At 46.7% G+C, this 26,964-nt stretch overlaps 1 protein-coding gene and 1 pseudogene across 1 annotated transcript in view; one reads left to right on the forward strand and one right to left on the reverse strand.

Annotated features, from left to right (window-relative positions):
• Positions 1–1,513: 1,513 nt before the first annotated feature.
• The window catches only part of VAX2 (ventral anterior homeobox 2), a 32,622-nt gene continuing 7,171 nt past the window's right edge, over positions 1,514–26,964 (reverse strand). Inside the window, exons 2-3 of the mRNA XM_032291811.1 lie at positions 14,594–14,781; positions 1,514–2,193 (exon numbers count right to left, since the gene is read on the reverse strand). Of these exons, the coding sequence (XP_032147702.1) occupies positions 1,756–2,193; positions 14,594–14,781 (626 nt within the window). The 3' untranslated portion in view covers positions 1,514–1,755. The remainder of the gene's footprint in view (positions 2,194–14,593; positions 14,782–26,964) is intronic.
• On the forward strand, positions 4,538–4,610 carry LOC116560694 (annotated as a pseudogene).

Consider the following 26,964-nt stretch of genomic DNA (forward strand, 5'->3'; position numbering starts at 1 on the left):
TTCCAGATCACCTACATTTCTAAGCTCCTCCCAAAACCATACCACTGAGCAGAGGGAAGGGCAGAAGTGCGTTTGTCTAGGGCTTACTGTCCCCAGGCACCTGATCCAGGTGACTCAGGGCAGCCACTTTGAAGCCAAAGCAGCAGCTACTATGTTTCTTGAGCAGACTGGAGGAGACTATGCTTGTTATCTCTGTTCACAGAGTCAAAATCTCACCCTGTATCCTCCCGCCTGAAGACCCATTTCAGGTCTTTGGTTCCTGTCTTGCAATGCTCATCCTTTCAAGGAACTCTCCTGTGGAGGGCGGGGGTGGTTGTGGGTATCATGAGGAAGATCTTTGTGGTGATGGAACAGGTCTGTATGGGGATTGCAGTGGTGAGTCCAAGAATCTATAAAATGACATGGCACTATGCACACACATGGTACCAATGTCAATTTCCTGGTTTTGATACAGTGCTGCAGTTACGTAAGATGAGACCTATCTATCTCATACTATAAACCTACAATTAGTGCAAAACAAAAAGTTGAATAAGGCTAGGCGCGGTGGCTCGCACCTGTAATCCCAGCACTTTGGGAGTCCAAGGTGGGCGGATCACAAGGTCAAGAGATTGAGACCATCTTGGCCAACATAGTGAAACCCCGTCTTTACTAAAATACAAAAATTAGCTGGGCATGGTGGCCTGTGCCTATAGCCCCAGCTACTCAGGAGGCTGAGGCAGGAGAACTGTTTGAAGCTGGGAGGCGAAGGTTGTAGTGAGCTGAGATCACGCCATTGCACTCCAGCCTGGTGCCTGGCGACAGAGCGAGACTCTGTCTCAAATAAAACAAAGAAGCAAAACAAAACAAAAGGTTGAATAAAAGGATCTTGAGCGAGACTTTTTTAACTTTAAAAAATTTCATATTGTTTGAGCAATAAAATATATATATATGTATTTTGAGACGGAGTCTCCCTCTGTCGCCCAGGCTGGAGGGCAGAGGCACAATCTTGGCTCACTGCAGCCTCTACCTCCTGGGTTCAAGTGATTCTCCTGCCTCAGTCTCCTGAGTAGCTGAGATTACAGATGCGTGCCACCACACCCGGCTAATTTTTGCATTTTTAGTAGAGATGGGGTTTCACCATGTTGGCCAGGCTGTGTGCATGTATATATATAAAAGAGTTTCATGTTGCAGTTTGTGATAGGTAGGCCCTCTCTAAACATTTGGACTCTTGCTTGGGTTTTCCTTTGATGCTCTCTCTCCCTGTCTCTCGATCTGGTCTCACCTTTCATCATTCACTTGCTTCAAGATGACAATGTTTCCCTTTCTCAAGTACTTTGATGTTCGAAAGGGAAGCTTGTAAAGGGCAATATTTAACCAAAAAATTTGTGTTGGTGCCATGGGCCTCTACTGAGTGGGAGTCCCCTGCCCCTGCCCCCTCCCATCTGAGGCCCCTCTGACTCTAAGCCCATTCTCCCTTCCAGTGACAAGAGGGATAGAAGGGATTGAGGGGCAAGTAGTTGTGCTGTGGGGACTGTTTCCCTTCTTGTCATTGTTTTCCTTTTATTTTAGTGAGAAACACACACACGCACACTGCACTCACACACACAAGCTGTGGGACCAAGGCCATTTGGTCGCGAGTCTCTGAGTTGGGGGGCAGGTGGGGAGGAGTGTGTGGCTGCCGCCCCTCCTCTCCGGGGCCTGCTCAGTGCAGTCCGCTGGGGCACAGGAGGCTGGGGAGTTGCTGTGCTCGGGACTCAGTGTCACAGGGTGAGAGTCTTAAGTGTTAGCTTTCTTGCCGCTGCCGGCGCTGCCCACTTTCCGTTCTAGCCAGCTGTATGGCTCGAAGGCTGAGGAGCCCAGTTCGTAGCCAGCAGGCAGGTCCAGGAGCGGGGCCGAGGAAAAGCAGACAGCTGGCAGAGGGGGCGGCAGCGGGGGGGACGCCGAGGCCGAGGGCAGCGGGTTGAGACGAGGGGAGGAGTTCCTGGGGTCACCCAAGGAGGTGCCCCTGTGGCTGGTAGGTAGGCCTGGCAGGCCAGGGGTCAGCGCCAGGAGGCTGGGGGCCCTGGGCACAGAGAGCAGCCGGCCCTGCTCCAGCAGCCGCAGAATGTTGGAGGTGGCAAAGGCCTCGGAGGCTGACGAGGACGCCCGCTTCTCCAGGTCTCTGCTCTGGTCTTTCTTCTGCTTGGTGCGGCGGTTCTGGAACCAGACCTTCACCTTGGGGTAGGGAAGGGGGTGTCAAGGAGGGAGATGAGACAGGCAAAGCAAAGTGGGGGCAGGTGGGAGGAGGAAAGGAAAGGAAGGGCATGGGTTGGGCAGGTGGTGGGTGGGGGTGGGGGTGGGCGTGAGGGTGGAGCGAGAGGGAAAGAAGAGCAGATCGTTGTTAAGGTCTCCCCACAACCAGCCTGCTCTAGGCCAACTGATCAGGGACCCTTGTCCCCCAAATTATGGAGGCCCCTCTACTGCTAAACTGACTCTGGCCTAGGATGGAGGAACAGATTGACAGACAGAGGATAGAGTTTGGGGGTATAACTGATGCTCTCCTCTTGGTCCACATGCCCTTGGCTGAAAGTTAAGTTCACAGCCTCAGCTGCCATTTATGTGCTGGGAATTCCCACTCTACCTCAGACCCAGGGCTCTGAACTGAGATCCAGGCCACATATCTACCTGTCTGCTATGCATCTCCCCATGGATATCTCAATAAACACCCCAGACCCCACATGTGCAGCTCTGTCCTCCAAACAGAGGCTTTCTAGCCCCTCCTTTTCCATCATAGCCACTCGGCTCACCCAGGCAGGAGCCCCTCTCCCCACTCCCTAGAGCAAACCGTCCTCTTTCCCCTTGTTCTCTCTGACCGGGACTATGGCACTGTCTCTACAGCAGCGCCTCTCCACCCTGGCTGCCCATGAGAACCACCTGGGGAGCTTTAAGCCCCTAACTCACTCCTCACCTTGGACCAATAAACTCAGTATGGGAGAACCTGGGACCCAGACTCCAGTAGTTTTTAAAGCTCACCAGGTGATTCCAAGGTGGAGAAACCAGTGCTCTAAAGGTCTCTCTGCCCCAGGTCTAAACTGTTAACATCTACAAGGCTGGGGCAAGAGAAAAAATGGAAGCCTCTGGCTCATGGCCCACTCTGGCTCTTACCCACATGTGGCCACCGCAGTCTGTACATGCTCTGTAAATAGGGGCAGAGTGGTGGATGGCTGCTTCTTGGGCCTGGAGTGCTGAATAAGGTCTGTGGTGTGCCCTTGGGAGGACTGACCCTGGAGAGGCCCAGGCAGGTGCTGGATGTGGGCTCAGGGCCATTTGGCTGGGAATTCTGAAACTGGACACTTCGGTGGCAGGGAGGGGTGGTCTCAAAGGTGGGCACAGGCTTCTGGCAGGTGAGACCCCTTGGCTCTGTAGAGTTCTCATCCCATAGGGAGGGGCATAGCCAGAGGAGGGACCAGATGCCCTTCTGAAGATGGTGAGGTCTCTGCCTCCATGCTGGCCGCCAGACTGCCTTTGGAGGGAGCTCCTCCTTCTAACCCAATCTGACCATTGCTCTGTTTGAACTTTTTACCAGCACCCTCCCACCCCATCCCCTATAAAGGCCAAGTTTCTCAACATGACACCAAGTATGACTAGGTGTGGCAGGTTGGTGGGGGGACTTCTGATGGCCACACACTCAAAGTTGAGGACAAAGATGTACCACAGTCTGAAGAGAGTCACCAGCATCAGGGAAGAGGCCTTTTTCAGGGCCTCTCAGAGGAGGCAGAACTGGCCCTGCCTCTACCACCCAGCACCCAGTGCTCCAACCCCCTTCCTGGTCTACGTGAGGGAAGGGAACCAGGAGGAAGCTCAGGCTCAGTCCCCTAGGGTCTGCAAAGCCTCTTGGGAAGAAAGGAGTGCTGCCCCACAGAGGAAAGTTTGGGGAGGGCCCAAAAGAATCACTTGCAGGCACTACAAGGAGAGACTGGCATTCATGCCCCAGTCCAGGAACTCATCAGGCCAGAGCACCTACAGGCCCATGTCATAGGGGCCACCATGGGAGCACTCAGAGTTATTTCTCTGGGAACACAGAGGCCCACCCTGCTCCTTGCCTGGAGCTGGGGCAGGTGTGCCAGGAGGGAGGGTGAGATGGGAGGGCCCAATAAGAAAAGGTCAGGGAGACCTTGCTGGTTCCTTCCAGTTTTTGGAAGATTTAAGAGTCCAGCAACCACTGTGGTTTTGAGAAGGTGCCAAGAGATGGGTGGAGGAGGAGGCTGGAGCCACAGGGCTGCCCAGGTTAAGTAGACTGGCAGAGCCAAGGCAGACCGGGTCACCTGGGCAATGGCAGATATCATCATGCCAGGCATCACCACCTCCTGGGAGTGACCGGCCCTCCAGCAAAGGCCTTCAGAAAGTGAGGCCTGGATGCCTCCCTTCCTCACACCAGAAGAGGTCCAGTCTTTTAAAAAGATCTCTGCCTCCTTGAAGCCACCCCCTGCCCTCTGATCCTGGAGGAGGTGGCTGATAGGGGAAGAGGGAGCAGGTGACTGAGATAGATCACACTCTCCTCCAGAGGTTGCCTTTGGAGGTCCTTTTGTAGTTCTTCAGCAGGATGGTTGGGTGTTCATGCTCCTACATGAGATCCGCTTCCCTCAAACCTCAAGCCTTGCTGGCAAGCAGTGAGCCAAGCCTGTTCCAAGTGGGGAAGCCAGCGTGGGGCTTGGGGAGAAGACGTTATTTAAACCAGATGTGAGTTTGGTGTTTTGAAGGATATTGGATTGAGTTTATTTCTTTACTTTCATTGTTTTTAGAGACAGAGTGTCGGTTTGCTGCCCAGGCTGGAGTGCACTGGTGTGATGAGAGCTCACTGTAGCCTCAAAGTCCTGGCCTCAAGCAATCCTCTTGCCTCGGCCTCCTGAGTTCTGGGACTACAGGTGCACACCACCGCACCTGGTGAATGGAGATTCAATAACCAAAAGTGACCGGAGAGTTATGGGATCTACTTGAGTTTGATTGCTTCATTTACCTGTTTCTTCACTCATCAGATATACACAGAGTGCCTACTGTGTTCAGGTGCTGTTCTAGGCTCAGGGAATCAGCAGTGAACAAAGCTGAGTGAATCCTTGCTGTGTGGAGTGGGCAGAGGAGTTGGGGAGGCAGACGGATAACAGCAGACACAAACAAGCGTGTGTGTTGGTTGGCAGCAAGGGCTTTGAGCCGTGTTTCCCAGATGATTTCTGGTGAGGATCGCTTTGTAAAGTGTCCAGTTTTGTCGAGGACCAATACTTTTAAAAAATACAATTAAAATGAATTACTGGAAAGATTGCTATAAACTTTTTTTTTTTTTGGTATGGACTCTCATTCTGTAGCCCAGGCTGGAGTGCAGTGGTGCAATCTTGGCTCACTGTAACCGCCACCTCCTGAGTTCAAGTGACTCTCCTGCCTCAGCCTCCTGAGTAGTGGGATTACAGGCATATGCCACCATACCCAGTTAATTTTTGTATTTTTAGTAGAGATGGGGTTTCACCATGTTGGCCAGGCTGGTCTGGAACTCCTGACTTTGTGATCTGCCCACCTTGGCCTCCCAAAGTGCTGGGATGAGAGGCATGAACCACCATGCCGGTCTTTTCTAAATACCTATTCTCTATTTCTGTACTTAGTATGTTACAGATAGGTAACAGTTTAGGGGCTGGCAGTGGCCCAAAAACCACACTCTGGGGGGCACTGCTTTAGAGAAAGGTGGCAGGATACAGGGGAGGAAGGAGGGTGTGACTATTTTGCTAATGGCATGGCACATACAGCCTCCCTGACGTGGGGGCATTTGAAGAAAATATCAGTAAGGGAGGTCAAGGGAGATTCAGCCCAAGTCTAGCTAAAGGCAATGACTGGAAGGAAGAAAACCCTTTGCCATTCGTCACCTCTGGAATCGGACTGCTGAGGGAAGCAGTCTCACCAGATCCTCAAGGACCATAGCGCTGCACACTGCTGCATTCCCCCTCCCTGCTTGGAAGCTTCCTGACCTCTTAGCCAAGCCAGCACCTGTCTGTCCTAGGACCTGAGGCCAGGCACCACCTCCAGGAACCCTGGAGCCTCAGTTTCTCATCTTTAGAATGGGGACAAAAATACTTGACCATTGCAGTGATGAAAGAAGAAAACCCATGTAGGGGGCTGGTAGTTATTTATCGCCTGCTTTCTCTGTTTCTAGCTCTGTTTCTGAAACAGAGGGAGAGGAGACACAGACATTATGATTCTGGTCCTCAGGAAGTTGAGGGTCTAGGGGGTAGCGGCACTGACTCACTCCTGAAAAACAGAGGGCAATTCGTGCTCGGAGTGGCAGTCACGGGGTGTGACGGATGAGGAATGACCAAGCATTTACAAGGTGCTCTCCACACATCCCATCTTCCTGCGGCTCTGGGTGTAGCAAGGGGAGGTGGGTGTGGGCTGGTGCTGGGCTTGGGCATCTCCTGGGGAGGTGAGCCTGGGCCCTAGGAGAGGAGAAGTCAGAGGCAGATGGAGCAGGGGCTGGGACCAGGGGTGCTTGTTTCTTGGCCACACGCAGGTGAGGTCAGGAATTCTCAACCTTGGCTGCACATTGGAACTTTCTGGGATGATGCCCAGGCCTCATCCTATACCCATATTAAATCAGAGTCTCTAAGGAATGGGCTGAGGCCTGGGTATTATTTTAAAGCTCTGTGGGTGATTCCAATGTGATTCCTGGCATTGCAAACTTCAAGGGCGGGAGTCAGAAGGCTCAACTTTCTACTTCCCACCGTCAGTCCTATCAGGCCCATCAAGCCCTTGGGGGTAGGTTCATAAGGCCCTGCAAATGCTGTCTCTCTGTCTCTCTGAAGGACAGATAGACTCAGCTCTCTGAATGTGTCCCTTCTCCTCCAAGAAGCCTTCACTTCCACCTCAGGGTCATCCTTTTCTCAAGGTTAAATCCAAAGTGATTGGTTCTTTTCCTCTTCTGGGAAACCATTCCTAGCTGACTTCACAGGGTGGCGGGGCCAGTGACCGCCTGAGGTGTGCTTCTCCCCTCACCTGCCCAGTGTGACTTCTGGGCTCTCTCCCTCCCTGTCTTCTCAGGGCCCAGTGTGGCCTCCTGGAGGCTGCCATCTTGACTCCCTGGGACTCAGTGAGTGCTTGGTGGCTGCACTGTCCCCCTCCCCGATCTCTTGCTGGGCTGCACTGTGACCCATTGCTGCGCACCAGGGGATGGGCATGGTTTCCACTTGGCTGCGAGGACTACAGAGGCATTTTTCAGGAGATTATCCATCAGCTTCTTTGGGCTCATGGTCAGTATTAAATTCCAAGATTCATTGTTGATGCTGGAAATGGCATTCATCGTTTAAAGACTGTTTCCCATGACCATGATGAGCAGTATCTGTGTATCTAGGGTGGCCTGGTTTTTGTCACCTGCACTAGGAAGGGACCATCTATTCTGCTGTTCTGGAAGAAGTCATCTGGGGCAGAGGCATCAAGCGTGAGTGAAGCAATTGCTGAAGGGCTGGAGCAGCTCTTATCCAAGCTGGGTGGGCACCCTGGGTGGGTATTGGGACTTGGCAGTTTGTTCTCCACCTGGCTCCTGGGCTCCTGGCCCGAAAACATCCTCCAGGCCAGCTGCAGGAGGGGTCCTGAGCCAGCCTTTCCCCTTCCCTTCGTCTGCAGCCACATCCTCTTATGTCCTGCTCGGACCCTGGTACTCCGATCATTCGTTCAGGCAACATAGAAATAGCAAGTATCTGATGCAAGCCAGGCATTGCCAGGTGCTGAATAAACAAAAATGAAACTCCATTTTGACCCTCTTGGCTCTCAGACACTAGCAGGGTGGGTCATGGGCAGGCAGCAAGTGTTACAATACGGTAAGTGTTTCGGGAGAAGTAGCAAACAATACAGCAGAGAAGACAATATAGAGTAGCAAACAGTATAGTGGAGAGTCAGAGGTCAAACAGCCCCTGATTCAATTGTGGTTCCCTTAAGTAGCTAGATGACTTAGGGCAAGTTACTTAACTTTTTGGTGCCTCAGTTTCCTCATCAGTAAAATGGGGATCATAACTCTTCCTCAGTTTTGTTGTGATGACTTAGTGGGCTATAAATCATGGACTTAGTAAAGTGCCTGGTAGGCAATGAAGTCTTTTGAGCAATGTGGTGATCACATCATCTGGTCGGATTTGCTCACCTTTCCAAAGCCAGTGATTCTCAGACATCACTGTGCATTAGATCACCTGGAATGAGAAATATATCGGTTGTGGGGTCTTCCCTAGAAATCTGATTGGGAATCCCTGGGCTGAGGGTGGCACAGGCATCTGCATTTTATCCCAGGGAAGCTGTATTTACAGCTGGTTTCCAGACTATATCTTGAGAAATGCTGCTTTAATCAAACACCAAACTTTCTTTTTAAAACAAAGCATGGTGACAAGGTGTATCAGAAGGTTTCTAAAACCAGGGAGAACTGGACTAGGTGGGGCTGTCTCTGTTCTCCGGCATGAGAAGAGCTTTGAGTGCATGCTCCCCTTCAGGGGATAAAGGTGGGCAGAGGGTTCTTTTGATATTCTTAAGAGAGAGATTCCTCTGAGGCTGCCCCTGCCCCTGCCCCAGGGCAGCCATGCACAGCCTTCATTGCACAGCCATGGAGTCTGGGCAAGGCCAGGACAGAGATCAGCTGCACTCTGTCTTGTTCACTGTTCCTGCACCTGGTGGACCCTTCATCCTGCAGAGCACTGTGGGTGGTGGCGAGCCAAGGAAAGGGCTTCACCATTCTGCCTGCCCAATCCTGTAAGTGGGTTTCTGATTTAAATCTGCAGACAGCTGAATTGGGCATGCTGGATTAAAGAAGAGACTAGCCATGGAAATGTGCCTTGAGCAAGCTCTGCATTTTCTCCACCTGAATTGGGACCATGCCTGGGTCCTCTGAGTATCTGGGGAAGAAGGTAGAGATACTGTTTGGCAGAAGGGAGAGAAGAGAGAGGGAAGAGAAGATAGAAGAAAAGAGAAGAGAGAAGAAAAGAGAGGAGAGGAGAGGGGAAGGGAGAGGGGAGGAGGGGAGAGGAGAGGAGAGAAGGGGAGGGGAGAGGAGGGGAGAGGAGAGGAGGGAAGAGGAGGGGAGGAGAGAGGAGAGAGGAGAGGAGAGGAGAGGAAGAGAGGGGAGAGGAGAGGAGGGGAGGGGAGAGGAGGGGAGGGGAGAGGAGGGGAGGGGAGAGGAGGGAAGAGGAGGGGAGGGGAGAGGAGGGGAGAGGAGGGGAGGGGAGAGGCGAGGAGGGGAGAGGAGGGGAGAGAAGAGGAGAGGAGGGAAGAGGAGGGGAGGGGAGGGGAGAGGAGGGAAGAGGAGGGGAGGGGAGAGGAGAGGAGGGGAGAGGAGAGGAGGGGATGGGAGAGGAGGGGAGAGGAGGGGATGGGAGAGGAGGGGAGAGGAGGGGATGGGAGAGGAGGGGAGGGGAGAGGAGGGGAAGGGAGAGGAGAGGAGAGGAGGGGAGAGGAGAGGAGAGGAGGGGAGGGGAGGGGAGGGGAGGGGAGAGGAGAGGAGAGGGAAGCAGACAGACATTTTGGACAGCAGTTGGAGCACATATTCAGCGGAGCACTGGTGGGAATTTCTGTGAGTGCCTGATGCTGAATCTCTTGGGCCCAAAAGAGCTTTGGCTTCCAGTCTCTGCCAAATCCTGGCTACACCACGGTTCCTGTTATTGAATTTCCACAGGCTGTGGCCCCTGTTTTTCTCCCTGGGGAGATCATCCATTACCTGAAGGCACCTGAAGGAATTTCTTATATTTCCCCCAAAAAGAGCCCTGACAGAGACCCTCAGATAACTCAAATCAGAGAAAAACTAGCCTGCCCTGAAAAACCTGACATGCCTTCCTGACATCTCCGCTGGGATCTCAAACTTAACTGATCTGAAACAAAATTCTTGATTATGCTCCCACCGTCCTGCTGCTCTCCCACTTTCTCGACTCATTGAATGGTGTCACCATTCTCCCAGTTGTTCAACCCAAACCACTTCCTTTCCCTCGCCTGTGCGTGTAATCCACAAGAAGTCCTCAGAGGTGCCGGCTCTAAATTAGAGCACCTCTCACATCAGCGCGCTTCTCTTCTCCATCACCTCTCTGTTCAAGAACCATGTCAGTAGTCCCTACCTGTCCACTCCTGTCCCCTGTGGTCCCTTCCCTGGGTGGCAGCCAGAGCAACTTCTGTAAAATGCCAATCATCTCCTGTCACTTTCTCGTCAATGAGTTACCATGGTCTCTAAGCACTGCATGATCCTCCCCTACCTACCTACCCAATTACCATGTAGCTCCAGCCTCTGGCCTTCTGACACTTCTAGAACTTTCTATGCCCAGTTCCTGCCCCTCAGGTCTTCATCATTACCTTCTGCCTTGACGTCTCCTTCTGGCTCCTCATCTGGCTGTCTCTTGCTTGTCACTCAGGCCTAAGCTCAATGTCATCTCCTCAAAGAGGTCTTCCCTGAACACCCCGATAAAACACTGCTGCCTAGTCTCTCTCCTATGACCCCATTTGAGCCCTCTCTTAACACTCATCACTCTTGGAAACGCGCTTTGTCTTTGTCTCCATGGATCTTAGCTGCATGAGGGCAGGTGCCTGGTCTGCTTTGTTCTAAGCTGTAGCCCCAGTGTCTAGAAGAGTACCTGCTATACAGTAGGTATTCAATAACATTTTTGAACAAAAGTATGGGTGAACATACTGAGAATTCCACAGAATTCCTTAGCTATAGAAACTTGGGCAAGTTAGTTAACTTCTCTGAGGCTCAGTTTGCTTAAATGGGGTAATAGTACCCATAAAGCCATCTTCTTCTAAAGGTTAAATGAGCTCATGAATGTGCCTGCTGCAAATCTTAAGCAAATTATTTAACTTTTCTGTGGCTCAGTTTCCTTCTTTTTAAAGTGGAAATAATATATACTTAGTGTCTGGGCGTGGTGGCTTACACACCTATAATCCCAGCACTTTGGAAGGTTAGGAAGGAGGATTGAGACCAGAAGTTCCAGACCAGCCTGGGAAACATAGCAAGACCCCATCTCTACAATAGATAAGTAAATAAATAAGACTGACTGTCGTATGCTAATGAGGTGATTTAGGGTGGATCTCTAGGTAGTGTCAGGACTGGGGCTGGTTCTAGAAAGACCATACTTGTGATTAGAGGGTAGTAACTTTCAGCCGCCCCCGTTCCTTTCCTTCTAGGGAGGGGAGGGGAAATGGAGATTGGATTATAGTCTTTTATTGTTTGTTTTTGAGATAGGGTCTTGCTCTGTCACCCAGGCTGGAGTGCAATGGCACTAACATGGCTCACTGTAGCCTCGACCTCCTAGGCTCAAACAATCCTACTGCCTCAGCCTCCCAAGTACCTGGGAGCATAGGTGTGTGCTACCACATCCTGCAGTTTACAGTGTAAACTGTAAAAAAAGGTAAAAAAAGTTTTTTTAGCCGGGCGCGGTGGCTCAAGCCTGTAATCCCAGCACTTTGGGAGGCCGAGGCGGGTGGATCACGAGGTCAAGAGATCGAGACCATCCTGGTCAACATGGTGAAACCCCGTCTCTACCAAAAATACAAAAAATTAGCTGGGCATGGTGGCGCGTGCCTGTAATCCCAGCTACTCAGGAGGCTGAGGCAGGAGAATTGCCTGAACCCAGGAGGCGGAGGTTGCGGTGAGCCGAGATCGCGCCATTGCACTCCAGCCTGGGTAACATGAGTGAAACTCCGTCTCAAAAAAAAAAAAAAAAAAAAAAAAAAAGTTTTTTTAGAGCTGAGGTCTCCCTGTTCTTCCCAGGCTGGTCTTGGACTCCTGGGCTCAAGCAATCCTCCCTCCTTGGCCTCCCAAAGTGCTGGGATTACAGGCGTGAGCCACTGCGCCTGGCCTGCCTGGATTTAGTCTTGAATAAAGAGATCAGGAGAATTTCTGGTTGGTGAACACATGGAAGTGCTGGGAGCGGAGGTGCTGGAAAGGCCATGGGAGCTCCACACACCTCTCCCTTACCTTGCTCTGTGCATCTCTTCCATCTGGCTGTTCGTGACTTGTGTCATTTATAATAAACCAGCAAGTATAGGGGAGTTGTTTCCTAAGTTCTGTGAATTTCCATCATTCTAGTGAATTGTCAAACCTGAGGAGGGCGATATGGGAGCCTCCAGTTTTAGGCCAATTCATTCAAAACACAGGTGGGCTCCTGGAACCTGCGTCTGCTGTTACACTGTCTTGTGGACTGAGCCCTTAACTTGTAGGGTCTGTGCTAGCTCTGGGAATTAGTGTCAGTATTGAACTGTTGGATACACTCAGTGATGATGGAGGACTGCAGCATGGGCTGCTGGTGGTTGGATGATGGTGGAGGACTGCAGCACGGGCTGCTGGTGGTTGGATGATGGTGGAGGACTGCAGCACGGGCTGCTGGTGGTTGGATGATGGTGGAGGACTGCTGCACTGGCTGCTGGTGGTTGGATGATGGTGGAGGACTGCTGCACTGGCTGCTGGTGGTTGGATGATGGTGGAGGACTGCAGCACTGGCTGCTGGTGATTGGAACACACCACACACTCAGGGTTGGAAGAAAAATCTCACATGTATCCCACAGGTTGTGGTGAGGACTAAACTAGTTAGACTATGTCACACCCTCAGAACAGGACCTGGTGCATGGGAAGTGCTCAGTAAGTATTAGCTGCCCATACTTATACTATCTGTCAACTCCAGGACTGGGGACAGAAAAGGAGGGTGGTGAGCGAGAACAGAGCAGAGGACTCGCTGAGGGCCTACTGTGTGTCTAGCTGTGTTCTGGGCTCCCTGTGGAGTGTGACGAGGGGCCATGGCCTCTAAACACATTCTTGTCCTTGGGAAGCAAATACTGGTGGGGATCGAACACAACACACCTGTGCACATGCACATGCACACACACACACACACCCCTCACACACTCACACACTCTCTCTCTCCCTCCAGGTCAAGCCATGTGGAAAGGTCTCTTGGGAAGAAGGCAAAGGGCCTGCAGAAGGCTTCCTGGAAGAGGAGGGGCTTGGGCTTGACCTCCAAGGGCAGCTCAGTGTAGGGAATACAGGGCCTCTGTGACATCCCCAGGAGCTCTGGCCTGGCCCTGCCACTGCAGCCTCCTCTCTGAGCACAGGCCTGGCTTCCCAGCCCCCTGTTGAGCCCAGCTGGAGGGAGGCCCAGCAGGGTTGTTTGGGAGCTCTGCAGTGGCAGCTGGGGGAAAACAAGTGCAGGTGGAGATGACCCGGCCCTGCAGGAAGGCAGCTGCTGTCCCTCCCCAGCAGGCCCCCTCCTCCCTGCCTGTACCTCCTCCCTGCCTGCCCCTCCTCCACCTCTCTCCCCTTCCTGCCTCTCCCTCTGCCCACTCTTGGTGTGCCCCAGGAGGAACCTGCTCACCCCTCAAAGGGACCAGGACTTCCAGGCACATCTGACCACCCCCTCCCCAGGGGTGGGCTGCACAGCACTCTGGTGGTGGGATTTGAGGAGCTGGAGGAATTCTGCTGAGGGAAGCCGGGAGAGCCAGCCTCACTGAAACAGGGACACAGGGAAGGACAGCAGCCACACGGCACAGAGGGGAACAGAGGGGAAGCCCTCACTCCAGCACAGGGCGCCGCGGAGCTCCCCAGAAGGAACCAGCACACTGCTCCAGACCAGCGCTTCCTCACTCCGCTCCTCCCTTCCGCTCCACTTTATCAGTCCTGTTTTGGCCACTATTTGCAATACATTGATTGATAGATCTCCCTCAGATATGAGAGGAAACTACTAGAGCTGTGGCTGAAGAAAGGGTCTCTGAGTTATTCCGTGACAAGCTCAAGGAAGGTCGCCCAGTTTATAGGCAGCATAAAGATGAGAGCCTGCTTGTCCAAAGCCCAGCTCTGGAATACATGAGTTGTCTGACCTGGGGCATAACTTCCTCTTACCTGTAACACAGGAATGACGTCATCCAGTTCATGGGAGGGATTGGTTACTTAACATAGGCAAAGCACTTAGTGCCTGACATGTGTAAGAACGAAGTATTAGCAGTCGTCGTAGCAGTAGTATTTTGTAGCTCTATTACCAGCGTGAAGTATCTCCATTCATACAGGGTAGGTGCTTAATTTACAAGAGTTTTTTTCTTTTGAGTTAAGCATACTACTGTTAAAATGCCAGCCCTACCCAGGTGAAGGGGGTATGCAGACTCCTCCTTTCCAACATGAGACGGAGGCACCCTGAGATGAAGGGAAGATGATGGAGGGTGGGAAAGGACCAGGAATGGAGAAGCGAGAGGTCCCCAGCCCAACTTTGTAATGTTTCATCTTCCCCAGAATCTTTATTTCCAACAAGCCAAGCCCTCATCCTCCCTTCTTGTCGCTCCTCTTACATACCAATGCCCCCCTAAGGCACTCCCGGCACCTCGAGGGCTGCTCTCCCCCAGGTCCTCTGGACTTTTCCCATATTCCATCCAAAAGTGCCTAAGGTATCCAGAAGCCCCCACTGGCATTTCCTGACTGTGCTCAGCACTCTAGTTATTTGCTTTTTAGCTCTGGTTTACCTGCAGCTTAAAGTCTTTCCCTCATGTTTGTCTGAACTCCTCCAAAGTTGGGTCTCCCTGTAGCAGTTCACAGAGCCCCCTCTCCCCAGGGATTCCCAGGCCGCCAGGACACGGGAGTGGCCTGGCCCTGGTCTCTTACCTGGGTCTCGGAGAGGTTCAGCTGGCGGGCCAGCTCAGTGCGCTCGCGGCCCACCACGTACTGGCAGCGCTGGAACTCCATCTCCAGGCGGTACAGCTGCTCGGCAGTGAAGGATGTACGCGTCCGCTTGGGCCGGTCCAGGTCCAGGCCCTTAGGCAAGACAATTTCCCGAATTGTCCCCTTGGCATCTGCAGGGGCCATGAAAGGAACTAGGTTAGTTCATTAGCTGGGGAGTTAGATCACCAGCAAGCATCTTAATAAAAGGTGGTGTGATCTATCACAGAGTTCCTCCGGCCTGGATCTGGCTGCATGACCTGTGACAAGTTGCTCACCCTCTCTGGGCCCAGATTTCTTAATCACCCAGTGCAGGATATTGTATCTAATGGGTGGGTAAATGTATGTGAATAGGCCTCAGTACAAATGCCAGGTCCACCATCATGGTCTGGGAAGAAAGAATTCACTCTGACCCAGCCAGGATTCTGGGCCCTTGCAGAGTAAGGAACAAATGGGAAGAATATGCTGGGTCCTCAAGTACACAGGGAATGGTGGGTTACAATTGAGTGTGATTAATCAGGTAAGGCTTACTGGAGAGGTCAGAGCCAGGTCCTAAGCTCTCTCTCTCTCTCTTTCTCTCTCTCTCTCTCTCTGTGTATGTGTGTGTGTGTGTGTGTGTGTGTGTGTGTGTGTGTATGGGGGAGTGTTCCCCACAGACCTGGGCTCCATGAGGAGGAGGCTAACTGATGTGGGACATGGGACAGACTAGGGAGCTGAGGTCCCCAGGAGGGCCCAAGGACAACACCTGCCTTATCAGGCTGCTGGCATGCCTTCCAGAGTGGGCACTGCTGCCACTCCCCATGTGTCTGGTCCTGAACAGCAGGGCCACTCCTGGACTCTGACCAATGCCCTCCATGCACAAGGTCTCCAATATTTTGCAGCCCACTGAAGAGGGATTGAAAACCCAGAAGCCCATGTTCCCTACACATTCCCAATAAAGAACTTAGTAACATTTAACTATAGAGGTGGAGATGATCCATGTTTGACCCACACATACTGACGGCTTGAAATCTAGTTATTAGAATATTTTGTGTTACAAATTAGATTGTGGAAATACGCAGCATCACATCCTGTAGGATTTCACAAAATCACTCCTAACAAATGATGTCTATGATAACGAAGATAAACTAACAGGAATTTCCATTACTTAGCGTTAAGGCCACGGTGAGGGAGCCCAGGGAAGAAAGCAACCCTCCACAGGTGCAGGAATTCTAATACCCTCCAGGGGGCGCACGCAGTCGGAGTTTGCAATTCGGCCAGAGTGGGCAGTGGCTGTTGACATTCCAGCCATAACAAAGGCTGACACTTCTGCAGTACTTGGCCTGAGCCAGGGACTGTTCTAAGCACTTTTAAATTTAATTAAATTTTGTTTTGTTTATTTATTTTTTGAGACGGGGACTCACTCTCACACCCAGGCTGAAGTGTAGTGTGCCAACTCAGTTTACTGCAGCCTGCACCTCTGGGGTTCAATTGATCTTCCTACTTCAGCCTCCCGACCTGGGACTACAGGAGTGCACCACCATGCCCAACTAATTTGTGTTTTTTTTGTAGAGACAGGGACATAGAGGGTTTCACCATGTTACCCAGGCTGGTCTGTAACTTCTGGGATCAAGTGATCCGCCCGCCTCTGCCTCCCTAAGTGCTGGGATTACCAGCAGGAGCCACCACACTCAGCCTTATTTTATTTTTTAATTTTTGTCTTTGTTTTTTAAAAAATGAGATGGGGTCTCACTTAGGCTGGTTTTGAACTCCTGGGCTCAAGTGATCATCCTGTCTCAGCCTCCCAAAGTGCTGGGATTACAGGTGTGAGCCACTTCACCCTACTGTTTTAAGTGCTTAAACCTTTCCAATGCTTCCATGAACCTGGAACCATTATGATCCCCATTTTACAGATGAGGAAATGGAGTAACAAACTTTAAGTAATTTACTCAAGGTCATACTGGCAGTGTCCAAGAAACTCTCGAAACACCATCATTTTACTTTTTGCCTACCCTCGGTTGGTAATTCTTAATAATTCAATTGATAGGTTGAAATGAAGAGGACTTGATCATGAGTAAAAGATGGACTCATCTGGATGGGTTCATCCCTCCCCTGGAGGACATAATGGAAAGAGCTGTATTTGGGATGTGCTATCTGCCAGGAGGCTCCTTCTGATCCTCAGGGACTACGGGACCTACCTTGAAAATCCTTGCTCTAGAGGGCTAGCCTGAGCCCCTCCCTTCAAGTGCCCCACCCCTGGAGACTGACTCTGGGTCCTTTCCGTGCCAGTTGACACCCCTCCCCCCAGGGTATGCGCTGGCTCCTGGCTTAAGAGTCCTGGCTCAGATCTCACAGGTTCTCAAGCAGGTCCTGTTCACGGTCAGCCTCAGGGAGAAGATGAGCCAGGATGGAGGATGTGTCACTGCTCAGAGGTGGCCTCCCTCTCCATCCCCTTCCAGGTCCTGCTAGGGTGCTGGGCAGAGCTTATCAAAAGGATGTGTTGCAGGAACTACAGGTCTCTTAGGACAACTCAAACTCCCCAACTCCAATTCTGTTCACATTACAAAAAGATAGGGTAATATTTGTGACTCCACTGTGACTGGGTCAGTCCCCTTCGCTCAGGTTACATAATTTCCAATTGTGAGAGCAGTCTCAGAACTTTGTTACAACACTCCCAAGTGAATCCATCTCAAATGGCACTGATTTTATCAAACATGTTTTGTGGGGTACGTATAAGAGAAGGGTGTGTTACATCTGGTGTCATACCCTCCCCGTAATCAGCCTGCTGAAGCCCACCCTGCTGAAGCCCACCCTGCAGCATCTGAGCCTGAGCCCCTAACCATGACACCAAGCCACCCCTCTCTATAAGAGACCTAAAAGGAGCATTGCCACCTCAGTGAGCAACCAAGCACAGCTGTCTCCCTCAGGGTCTGGGAGAAAGCAACCCCATACTTGCCACCAGATATCAAAACGTGCCATACAAATAAGCGCATGAAAAATGTTCAACATTGCTGTCCATCAGGGAAAGGCAAATTAAAGCCACAATAAGAAACACCTATCAGAACAGCCAAAAGAAAAAATACTGAGAGTGGAAAAGCTGCGGAGGATGCAGGGAAACTGGATCTCTCCTACATTGCTGGTGGGAATGGAAAATAGTACAACTAGCCTGGCAGTTTCTTAAAGAGTTAAACATATACTTACCTTACAAGCCAGTGACTGAACTCCTGGGAATTTATTCTAGGGAAATGAAATATTTGTTTTTGTTTTTTTGGAGACAGAGTCTCGCTCTATCTCCCCAGGCTGGAGTACAGTGGCACAATCTCTGCTCACTACAACCTCCACCTCCTAGGTTCAAAGGATTCTGATGCCTCAGCCTCCTGAGTACCTGGGGTTACAGGTGCCCACCACCATGCATGGCTAATTTTTGTATTTTTAGTGGAGATGGGGCTTCTCATGTTGGCCAGACTGGTCTCGAACTCCTGACCTCAGGTGATCTATCTGCCTCAGCCTCCCAAAGTGTTGGGATTACAGACGTGAGCCACCATGCCTAGCTGAAATCTTATGTTCATACCAAAACCTATACACAAATGATCATAGTAGCTTTATTTGTAATAGTTCCTGACTGGAAACAAATCTGACATCCTTCAATGGGTGAATGGTTAAACTGGCTGTGGTATAACTGTACTCTGGGATACCACTCGGGGAAGGAAAGGAATAATAATTGATAGACACAATAATTTACTCAGGAAATTATACTGAGGGGAAAAAGCCAGTCCCCAAAATTATGCACTATATGATTCTGTTTATTTAATATAAAAGTAACAAAATTATAGAAGTGGAGACCAGATCAGTAGTTGCCAGGATTTGGGGATGGAGGAAGGACCTGGCCATCAATGAGTAGCAAGAGGAAGTTCCTTTGTGGTGACACCACAGTGCTATGTCATGGCTGTGGTGATGGTGACGTGGAGTTATACATGCAATAAAATGCCATAGAACTATATACAAAGACTGAAAAAACTGAAAAGAAAAACAGGGGAAATCTAAGGAAGGTTTGTAGTGTAGTTAATTATATTGCACTAATGTCAATTTCCTGGTTTTGATAATGTGCTACAGTTTGTAAGAAGCCATCTACAAAGAAGCCAGGTAATGGATACGCAGGACCTCTCTGTATTATTTTTATAACTTCTTGTGAGTCTATAAAAATTTCAAAATCAAAAGTTGTCAACAAAAGCATGGCATAAAGCTAGAGTGAAGTGTTGTCACAGAAATTGACAAATCCATGAGTAGAGAAAACAAAGTAGTGTCTCTGTATTCCACTTGTAGTTTGTAAGATGATTTAAAATGGTACATAAATAAGCACATGTCATTTCAAAAGTTAGGCATTTATTTTAATGCTTACTAGAAAAAATTTAAACCTATAATTTTATAAGCTTAGGATGTGGCTAAAGCAGAAATTTAATCTTAAAGTGTGTTATGCTAAAATGTTAAGAAAATAAATGGAAGGTGAATATACCAAATGAGATGGGACTCAAATGACTGCATATGGGGAAACAATGGCATGGAAAGTACAAGACAAGGGGATATTAGATGCATGTATCCATAGTGATAGAGTTTGCCGTAGAGAGCCATTTGAGATGGGAAAAGGGTGGTCTAGTCAATATGTTAAGCAGATTGGTGACCATACATTGTATGTTTGGAATAAAATTAAGTTAAATTCCTGTCTCACTCTGTAAATAACAATACATTTCAAGTGGATTAAAGAGCAAGTCATAGATGATAAAATGATAAGGGCATTAGAAGAAAATATAGGAGGGTGTTTTTAGAATCCTAGGCTTGGGATGAGCTTTCTAAGCAAGGTACAAAACTGGAGGCTGTAAAGGAACACAAAAGATGCATTTGACTACATTAAAGCTAAAAACTTGGATGACAAAAGCACCAAAACCAAGATAAAGTACAAGAAACAGATTAAAAAAAATACTTTTAAGAGTCAAAGAGGCTGGGTGTGGTAACTCACTCCTGTAATCCCAACAATTTCGGAGGCCAAGGCAAGCACATCACTTGAGGTCAGGAGTTGGAGACCCGCCTGGCCAACATGGTGAAAACCCTTCTTTACTAAAAATATAAAAACTAGCTGGGCGTGGTGGTGTGTGCCTGTAATCCCAGCTACTCAGGAGGCTGAGGCATGAGAATCACTTGAACCTGGGAGGTAGAGGTTGCAGTAAGCTGAGATCATGCCACTGCACTCCAGCCTGGGTGACAAAGTGAGACTCTGTCTAAAAATAAATATAAATAAATAAATAAACAAGGCAAAGAAATAGTATGTAGAATATATGAAATGCACTTACTAAAATTTTTTTTAGGGTAAATAGCCTAATAAAATAAATGGTCAAGTAATTCATCTGGGTCATTCACAGAAAAAGACAGCTAGATGGCCAATAAACATATGAAAGGATAAGCATAGCTTCACAGTAATTGATATAATACAAGTTCCAGCATCAATGGAAAATCCTTTATCTCCCATAATATTGAAAGGACATTAATAGGTGATTAAGAACAATGATGACAATTAATAACAATGTTGCACTGTAGGGAAATCCACACTCCCATAAGCTATTAGTAGAACCATAAATTAGTCCATCTTTTAAGGCTGCATTTATCAAGATTAAAGATGCACATAACTTTTACTCCAATTATTTTATTTATTTTGAGACAAAGTCTCACTCTGCCACCCAGGCTGGAGTGCAATGGCACAATCTTGCCTCACTGCAGCCTCAGCCTCCCAGGTTTGAGCGATCCTCCTTCCTCAGCCTCCCAAGTAGCTGGGATTACAGGCTGCCATCACCACACCTGGCTAATTTTTGTAATTTTTTAGTAGAGTTACCATGTTGATCAGGCTGGTCTCAAACTCCTGACCTCAAGTGATTCACCCACCTTCGCCTCCTAAAGTGCTGGAATTACAGGTGTGAGCCACTGTACCCAGCCTAATTTTATTTTCCCTGGTATTTGTCCTAGGGAAACACAGGCTCAGGTGCTCCAAAGTGTATACAACGATGATGTGTATTGCTGCACTGCTCAAAGCACCAAAAATTTGAAAGCATCCTCAATGTTTTCCACAAGAGACACAACTGAACAAATTGTGGTATGTTCATATTATAAAGTACCATGTAGCAATTGGAAAGAATGAGGCAATAAACTATATGAACAGGTATTAAGTGCAAGAAAGTAAGTTAAAGAATAATATGTGTAGATTAATCTCATTTATGTAGATTCAAACAATTGAATATATTCAATCATTAACATGTATTTAATAAGCACCTATGTGCCAAATACTATTCCAGGGCCTGGGGATACAGAAATGAGCAAAAGAGAAAAGCACGTGTTCCCATAAACCTTGTACTGGGGAGAGAGATAATAAACGTAAAGTAATTTATTTATTTATTTATTTTGAGGCAGAGTCTCCCTCTGTTGCTCAGGCTGCAGTGCGGTGGCATGATCTCGGCTCAACAGCACCTTCTGCCTCCCCGGTTCAAGCAATTCTCCTGCCTCAGCCTCCCAAGTAGCTGTGATTACAGGCACCCGCCACCATGCCTGCTAATTTTTGTATTTTTAGTAGAGACGGGATTTCACCATGTTGGCCAGGTTGGTCTCAAGTGGCTCAAGTGATCCATCTGCCTCAGCCTCCCAAAGTGCAGGGATCACAGGTGTGAGCCACTGCACCCGGCCTTCAAGAAATTTATTTTTAATAAAAAATAAATTTTAAAAATATGTAAGTAATCCATATTTCTATGGGAAATAATATAACAAGGTAAGGGGATATTACTGTTCCTCCCCTAAATAACAAAGCCCAACAACCAGAGAGTGTGTGTGTTGCCGTATCCTTTCTCTCTGCTGTGATGATTCTGGAAGCAGGAGTGAAGAAGCTGCGTTAGCCTGAGTTTCTGAGAACCAACATGAGCCCCTGTCCACTTGCAATGGACTTATCATGTGAGTGATAAATGCACTTGTGTTTTGTAACCCTCTAAAATTTGGGGTTGTCTCTGCGGCAAAATATAGCCTATCTTACTAAAGTAGCCCCTTTTTTGAATTACTCCTTTTCTAGGAGGAGTTTGGGGGAAGAATCAAGAAAGAGAAACAGCTTTCATTCCAGGGATTCCTTGCAGGTAGCACTTGTTAGGATGAAATGGAATGAGCCCTGCATTTTGCTGCCCCTCAAGTTTCCTCAAAGAGGGGTGGGTTCTGGGGGTGTATGGGAGGGTGAATTCTGCCCAAAGAGCTTCTGCTTCCGACCTCCAGGACCAAATATTACTCCCTGCTGGCACCTCTCCCAAAAGACCCCTGCTGGCACCTCTCCCAAAAGACCCCCCACCTCCAAAACCCTATCTCGCTTTCCTTCCTACCTGGCACCGGGTAGTCTCTTGGCAAGGTCCTTCCTGGCCCCACCTACAAATATAATGGGATTACTCCAAAAATTCCTTATGGAAAATTCATTCTCAAGTTTATTGGAAACATTGAAAATGGAAGAATAGGCCAGGCATGGTGGCCCACACCTGTAATCCCAGCACTTTGGGAGGCCAAGGCAGGCAGATCACGAGGTCAGGAGATCAAGACCATCCTGGCTAACACAGTGAAACCTTGTCTCTGCTAAAGAAAAAAAAAAAAAAATTGGGGGGCCATGGTGGCACATGCCTGTAGTCCCAGCTACTCGGGAGGCTGAGGCAGAAGAATCACTTAAACCTGGGAGACGGAGGTTCGGTGAGCTGAGATAGCACCATGGCACTCCAGCCTGGGCAACAAGAGTGAAATGCCATCCCCTCCCCCCCAAAAAAAAAAAAAAATAAAAGAAAAAAAAAAAAAAAAAGAAAAGAAAAGGAAAGGAAAGGAAAGAATAGTCAATAAAAACATGTTAAACAATAGGAGTGAATACTAGTATTATCACACAGCAAATATGTTACAAATCTACAGCAACTAAAGTGGTATGATGCTGGCACAAGAATTATGAAGCAAACCCCTGCGTCTATGTGGATCTGGTATGTTATGAAGACAATATTTCAAATTAGTTGGAGGAAAGACAGGGTTATTAGAGACATGGCTTTTGGACAATCAGTTAATTATTTGGAACAAATTTATTTCTCTCACACTATGAGCAAAATAAACACAAATTTAAATGTAAAAAAAGCTCTAAAAATTAATTGAAGAGCAAATATAAAAGAACTTTTTTTTCTTTCTTAAGACAGAGTCTCGCTGTGTTGCCCACCTGGAATGCGGTGGTGTGATCTGAGCTCACTGCAACCTCTGCCTCCTGGGTTCAAGTGATTTTCCTGCTTTGGTCTTCCAAGCAGGCTGGTACTACAGGTGCCCACCACCATGCCCTGCTATTTTTTTTGTATTTTTAGTAGAGATGGGGTTTCACTATGTTGGCCAGGCTGGTCTTGAACTTCTGATCTTGTGATCCGCCCGCCTCGGCCTCCCAAAGTGTTTGGATTACAGGCGTGAGCCACTGCATCCAGCCCAAAAGAACTTTTTAAAAAAGAAAATAAATGACATATTTGAGTGAAATAAACGCTTCTGTAGGGCAAGAGACAGTTAAAACACAAATAAAGATTGGGAGAAAAATATTCATAACGAACGCTTAACAGAGTCCTAATGTCTGGTATACTCACAGCCTCTGTAAACCAATGAGTAAAATCAAGCAGTCTAGCGGGAAACTGAACAACTTATTCTGAGAAGAAACATGTGGTTAATAAATATGAAAAAATACTCGAGCTAGAGGAATCAGAGAAATGAAAGTTATAACGGCAATGAGATATCTTGTTTTTTTTTTTTTGTTTGTTTTTTGAGATACCATATTTTAGCTATCAGACTGGGAAAATTGTGCTGACAAGGGTAAGCAGAATTAGGTTCTCTCAAACTCTGTTAATAAAAACATATATTGATGTAATGTATGGTTTTTGAAGAGAAATAATGCCTAGCTAAATTTAAAATGCACTGTTCCTTTTCCCCAGAATTTTTTTGGTGTTTTCTATCACAGAGAAATATTGGCATACTTGATAAAGACAGATTCACTGTTTGCAGCATAGTTTGTAAGAGGGAAAAAAGGGAAAAAGCTGAATGTTTATCAACAGGAAAATTGTTGATAAAATCAGTCTAGTAATAACTTTGGCTATATATAGACATTAACAAGAATGAGACACATCACCTGGTGTTCATTATATAATACCAAGTGAAATGGCAAGTGTGCATAAACTCATTTTTATATTTAAAAAAACAGTAAAACTAAACTCTTTCTGTGTGTGTGTCTGTGTTTTTGTAATCACACAGGAACAAGTCTGGCAAAATAAGCACCACTCTTCTCTTGCCTCTGAGGAGTGGAAACTGGTCAGGGAGGAAAGATTCTACTCATTTTTGTGTCTTTCTTTATTATTTATTTTGCTGCAAAGACTAGGTTATAAAAATTTTTGGTAACAAAAATTTTAATATGGTTGTGCATGTATATATAATATTTTAAACTCTGGATGAAGCTTTTTTTAACTAGAAGTTAGAATCTAGAAGCCCGAAAAGGAACAACCATTAAATGTGATTACAGTTTAAATTTCAGTTTAGAAAAAAGCAAAATCCTACAAAGAAAAAAAAAATTTTTTTTAATGACTTGGGAGTTGTTTGTAAAGTATGTCACAGAAAAGGGGCTAATTTCCTTATTATATAAATGGTACTTACAAAGATAAGAAAACAATAAGTGATCCAATAGGGAAATGGCTAAATATATGAATAATTCACAGAAGAGAAATTTAAAATAAGAATGACTACATAAAAATATGCTTAACCTCACTAGTAATTTAAAATACTAATAAAATGAGATTTTTTTTGTCACTTGAAAAGATTTTACTCTAAAAAATTAAGTATATCCTGAGTTGGGAGGATGTAGAGAAATGGTACTTTTAAACAAGATTGCTAGTAGTATAAATCAGCATAAGATTTTTTGGTATAAAATTTGAAAATACCTATCATAACTTTAAATGTATCTCCTTGGATTTGAAAAGCTTTCTTCTAGGAATTTATCCTGTAATTATATTGATACCATGTATATGTAAAATGATTCTTGTTATTTTAAACATTTTATTATGACAAATTTCAAACATTTACAAAATTAGGGGGAGCAGTATAATGAGCTCTGATATACCTATCCCCCCAATTTTAACTATTAGAAACGCAGGAACAACCTTATTTCTTCTACATTGCCATAATTGTTAGCAAATTCTAGAAGTTATAACATTTCACTTATTAGTATTTCAACATGTATCTCTAAAAAAAAGGGAACTCTTTTTAAAAAGTCACCTACAATACTATTATCACAATAAAAATAGACAATTATTCCTTAATATAATAAAATATTCCCCTGGTTTTACACTTTGCAAATTATGGCATAAATAAGATTTGAAAAAAAACCATTTGTTCAGGGGAGCACTCATTCTACGGCATAAATGAGGTGTTTCCTGATACAAAGATAAGAATCATTAAAAATAAAGCAAACCATTTGTTCAAATTAGGATACAAAGGTGTTCACTACAGCATTTTTTGTAATAATGAAAAAGTACAACCCACCTAAATATCCATCAATAAAGGACCAGTTAAATAAGTTGTATGATATCTACATAGTGGAATCCCACGCAGTGGTTAAAAATAATGAGGGAGTTCTAGAAAGAAAGATTTCCAAAAATATTCTTTACCCTACTTTCAAGCTGACAAATTTTTTAAATTAAAAAAAAAGAGCCATTGCAAAAAAAAAAATCCCATTTTTGTAATATGTAACTTACATATTTATATTTTTTATTTGTTAGGTAAAGTTTAGAAAGTAAATCTTAGAAGTGGAAGTATATTATGTGGGGGAAATGAGAAACTTTTAAATTTTACATGACATAGCAAAACAGTATAGATTGCTTTTGTAATTAAAAAAATATTTTATGAGAGGCCCAGGCGGGAGGATTGCTTGAGGCCAGGAGTTTGAGACTGACTTCCTCAATATAGTGAAACCCTGTCTCTACTAAAAAATAAAAATAAAAAATTTAAAGCCAGGCCAACATGGTGGGAGTGCCTGTAGTCCCAGTTACTTCAGAGGCTGAGGCAGGAGAACTACCTGAGCCCAAGAGTTCAAGGTTATAGTGCAGTATTGTTGGGCCGCTGCACTCCAGCCTGGGCGGCAGAGAGAGCCCTAGTCTCTAAAAAAATAAAATATAATGACATAATCAAAATAAAAGATATTTTATACTTCTGAAAACAAAAGACATCCTTTTAAGTTAAAGGATAAATTGTAAACTTTAAAGTGTTGCAACGCATTTTGAAAGCAATACATAGAGTTTCTACAAATCAATAAGGAAACTGGATATTTGCAAATTAAACTGGTCAAAGGAAATGAACAAACAGAAGAAATGCAACTAGCTACTAAATATGAAGACTGACAAAGAAGAAATGATATAAAACATCCAATGTGGGGACAGGGCAAAGGGGTGGGCATAAATTACTGAACTTTTCCTGCAGAATAATTTGATAATATTTATCAAAATATAAAATGTGAACTGTGCTGGCAAATTTTGAAGAAACAAGCACTTTCAGGCATTGTGTAAATTGTTACCATCTTAAGGAGGGCAATTTGACATTATCTTCCAAATTTCAAACACAGATACCCTTTGACCCACTGACCCACTTTAAGGAGCTTCTCTGACAGATATACTCACACATGTGGAAATGACCAAGAAACAAGTTTATTTATTGCAGGATTACACATACTAGCAACAGATAAGAAAATAACCAAATGTCCACAAAGAGGGTACTGGTTATATGACATACATTATGATCCACCCAGTCCATTTAAATGGAATATTATGCATCTATAAAAAACAAACAAAGAGTTATTTACATCCCAAGCTATATTGGAAGGAAACAATTATATAGCTGCACTGATTTCCGTAAGCATAAACATTATCTGGAAGGACATACTAGAAGGTCTTTGAGCCAGGTGGGAAGTGGGTGATGGGGACAGGGATAGGAGAGGTTTTTCACCGGATACTTTTTAAAAACGGCAGTGGATTCCACCTGTAATCCCAGCTATGTGGGCGTTTGAGTCCAGCTTGAACCCATAAAATAGTGGGACCCCCATATCCCGATGTCTGAAAAAAAGATGTTTTGATGAATTAATTACCTATTTTACAATTATCTCTTACAGTAAATGAAATATATTTAAATTGTGTGTAAGTCTTTTGAAACAGCAATTGCACTGCTAGAAACTTATCCCACAGAAACACGCAAAGATCGAGAAGACCCCTGCCTTAGGAGCTTACTTACAG

This window comes from Sapajus apella, unplaced genomic scaffold, assembly GCF_009761245.1.
Source record: "Sapajus apella isolate SASKATOON/1434 unplaced genomic scaffold, GSC_monkey_1.0 scaffold26, whole genome shotgun sequence".
Lineage (NCBI taxonomy): Eukaryota > Metazoa > Chordata > Mammalia > Primates > Cebidae > Sapajus > Sapajus apella.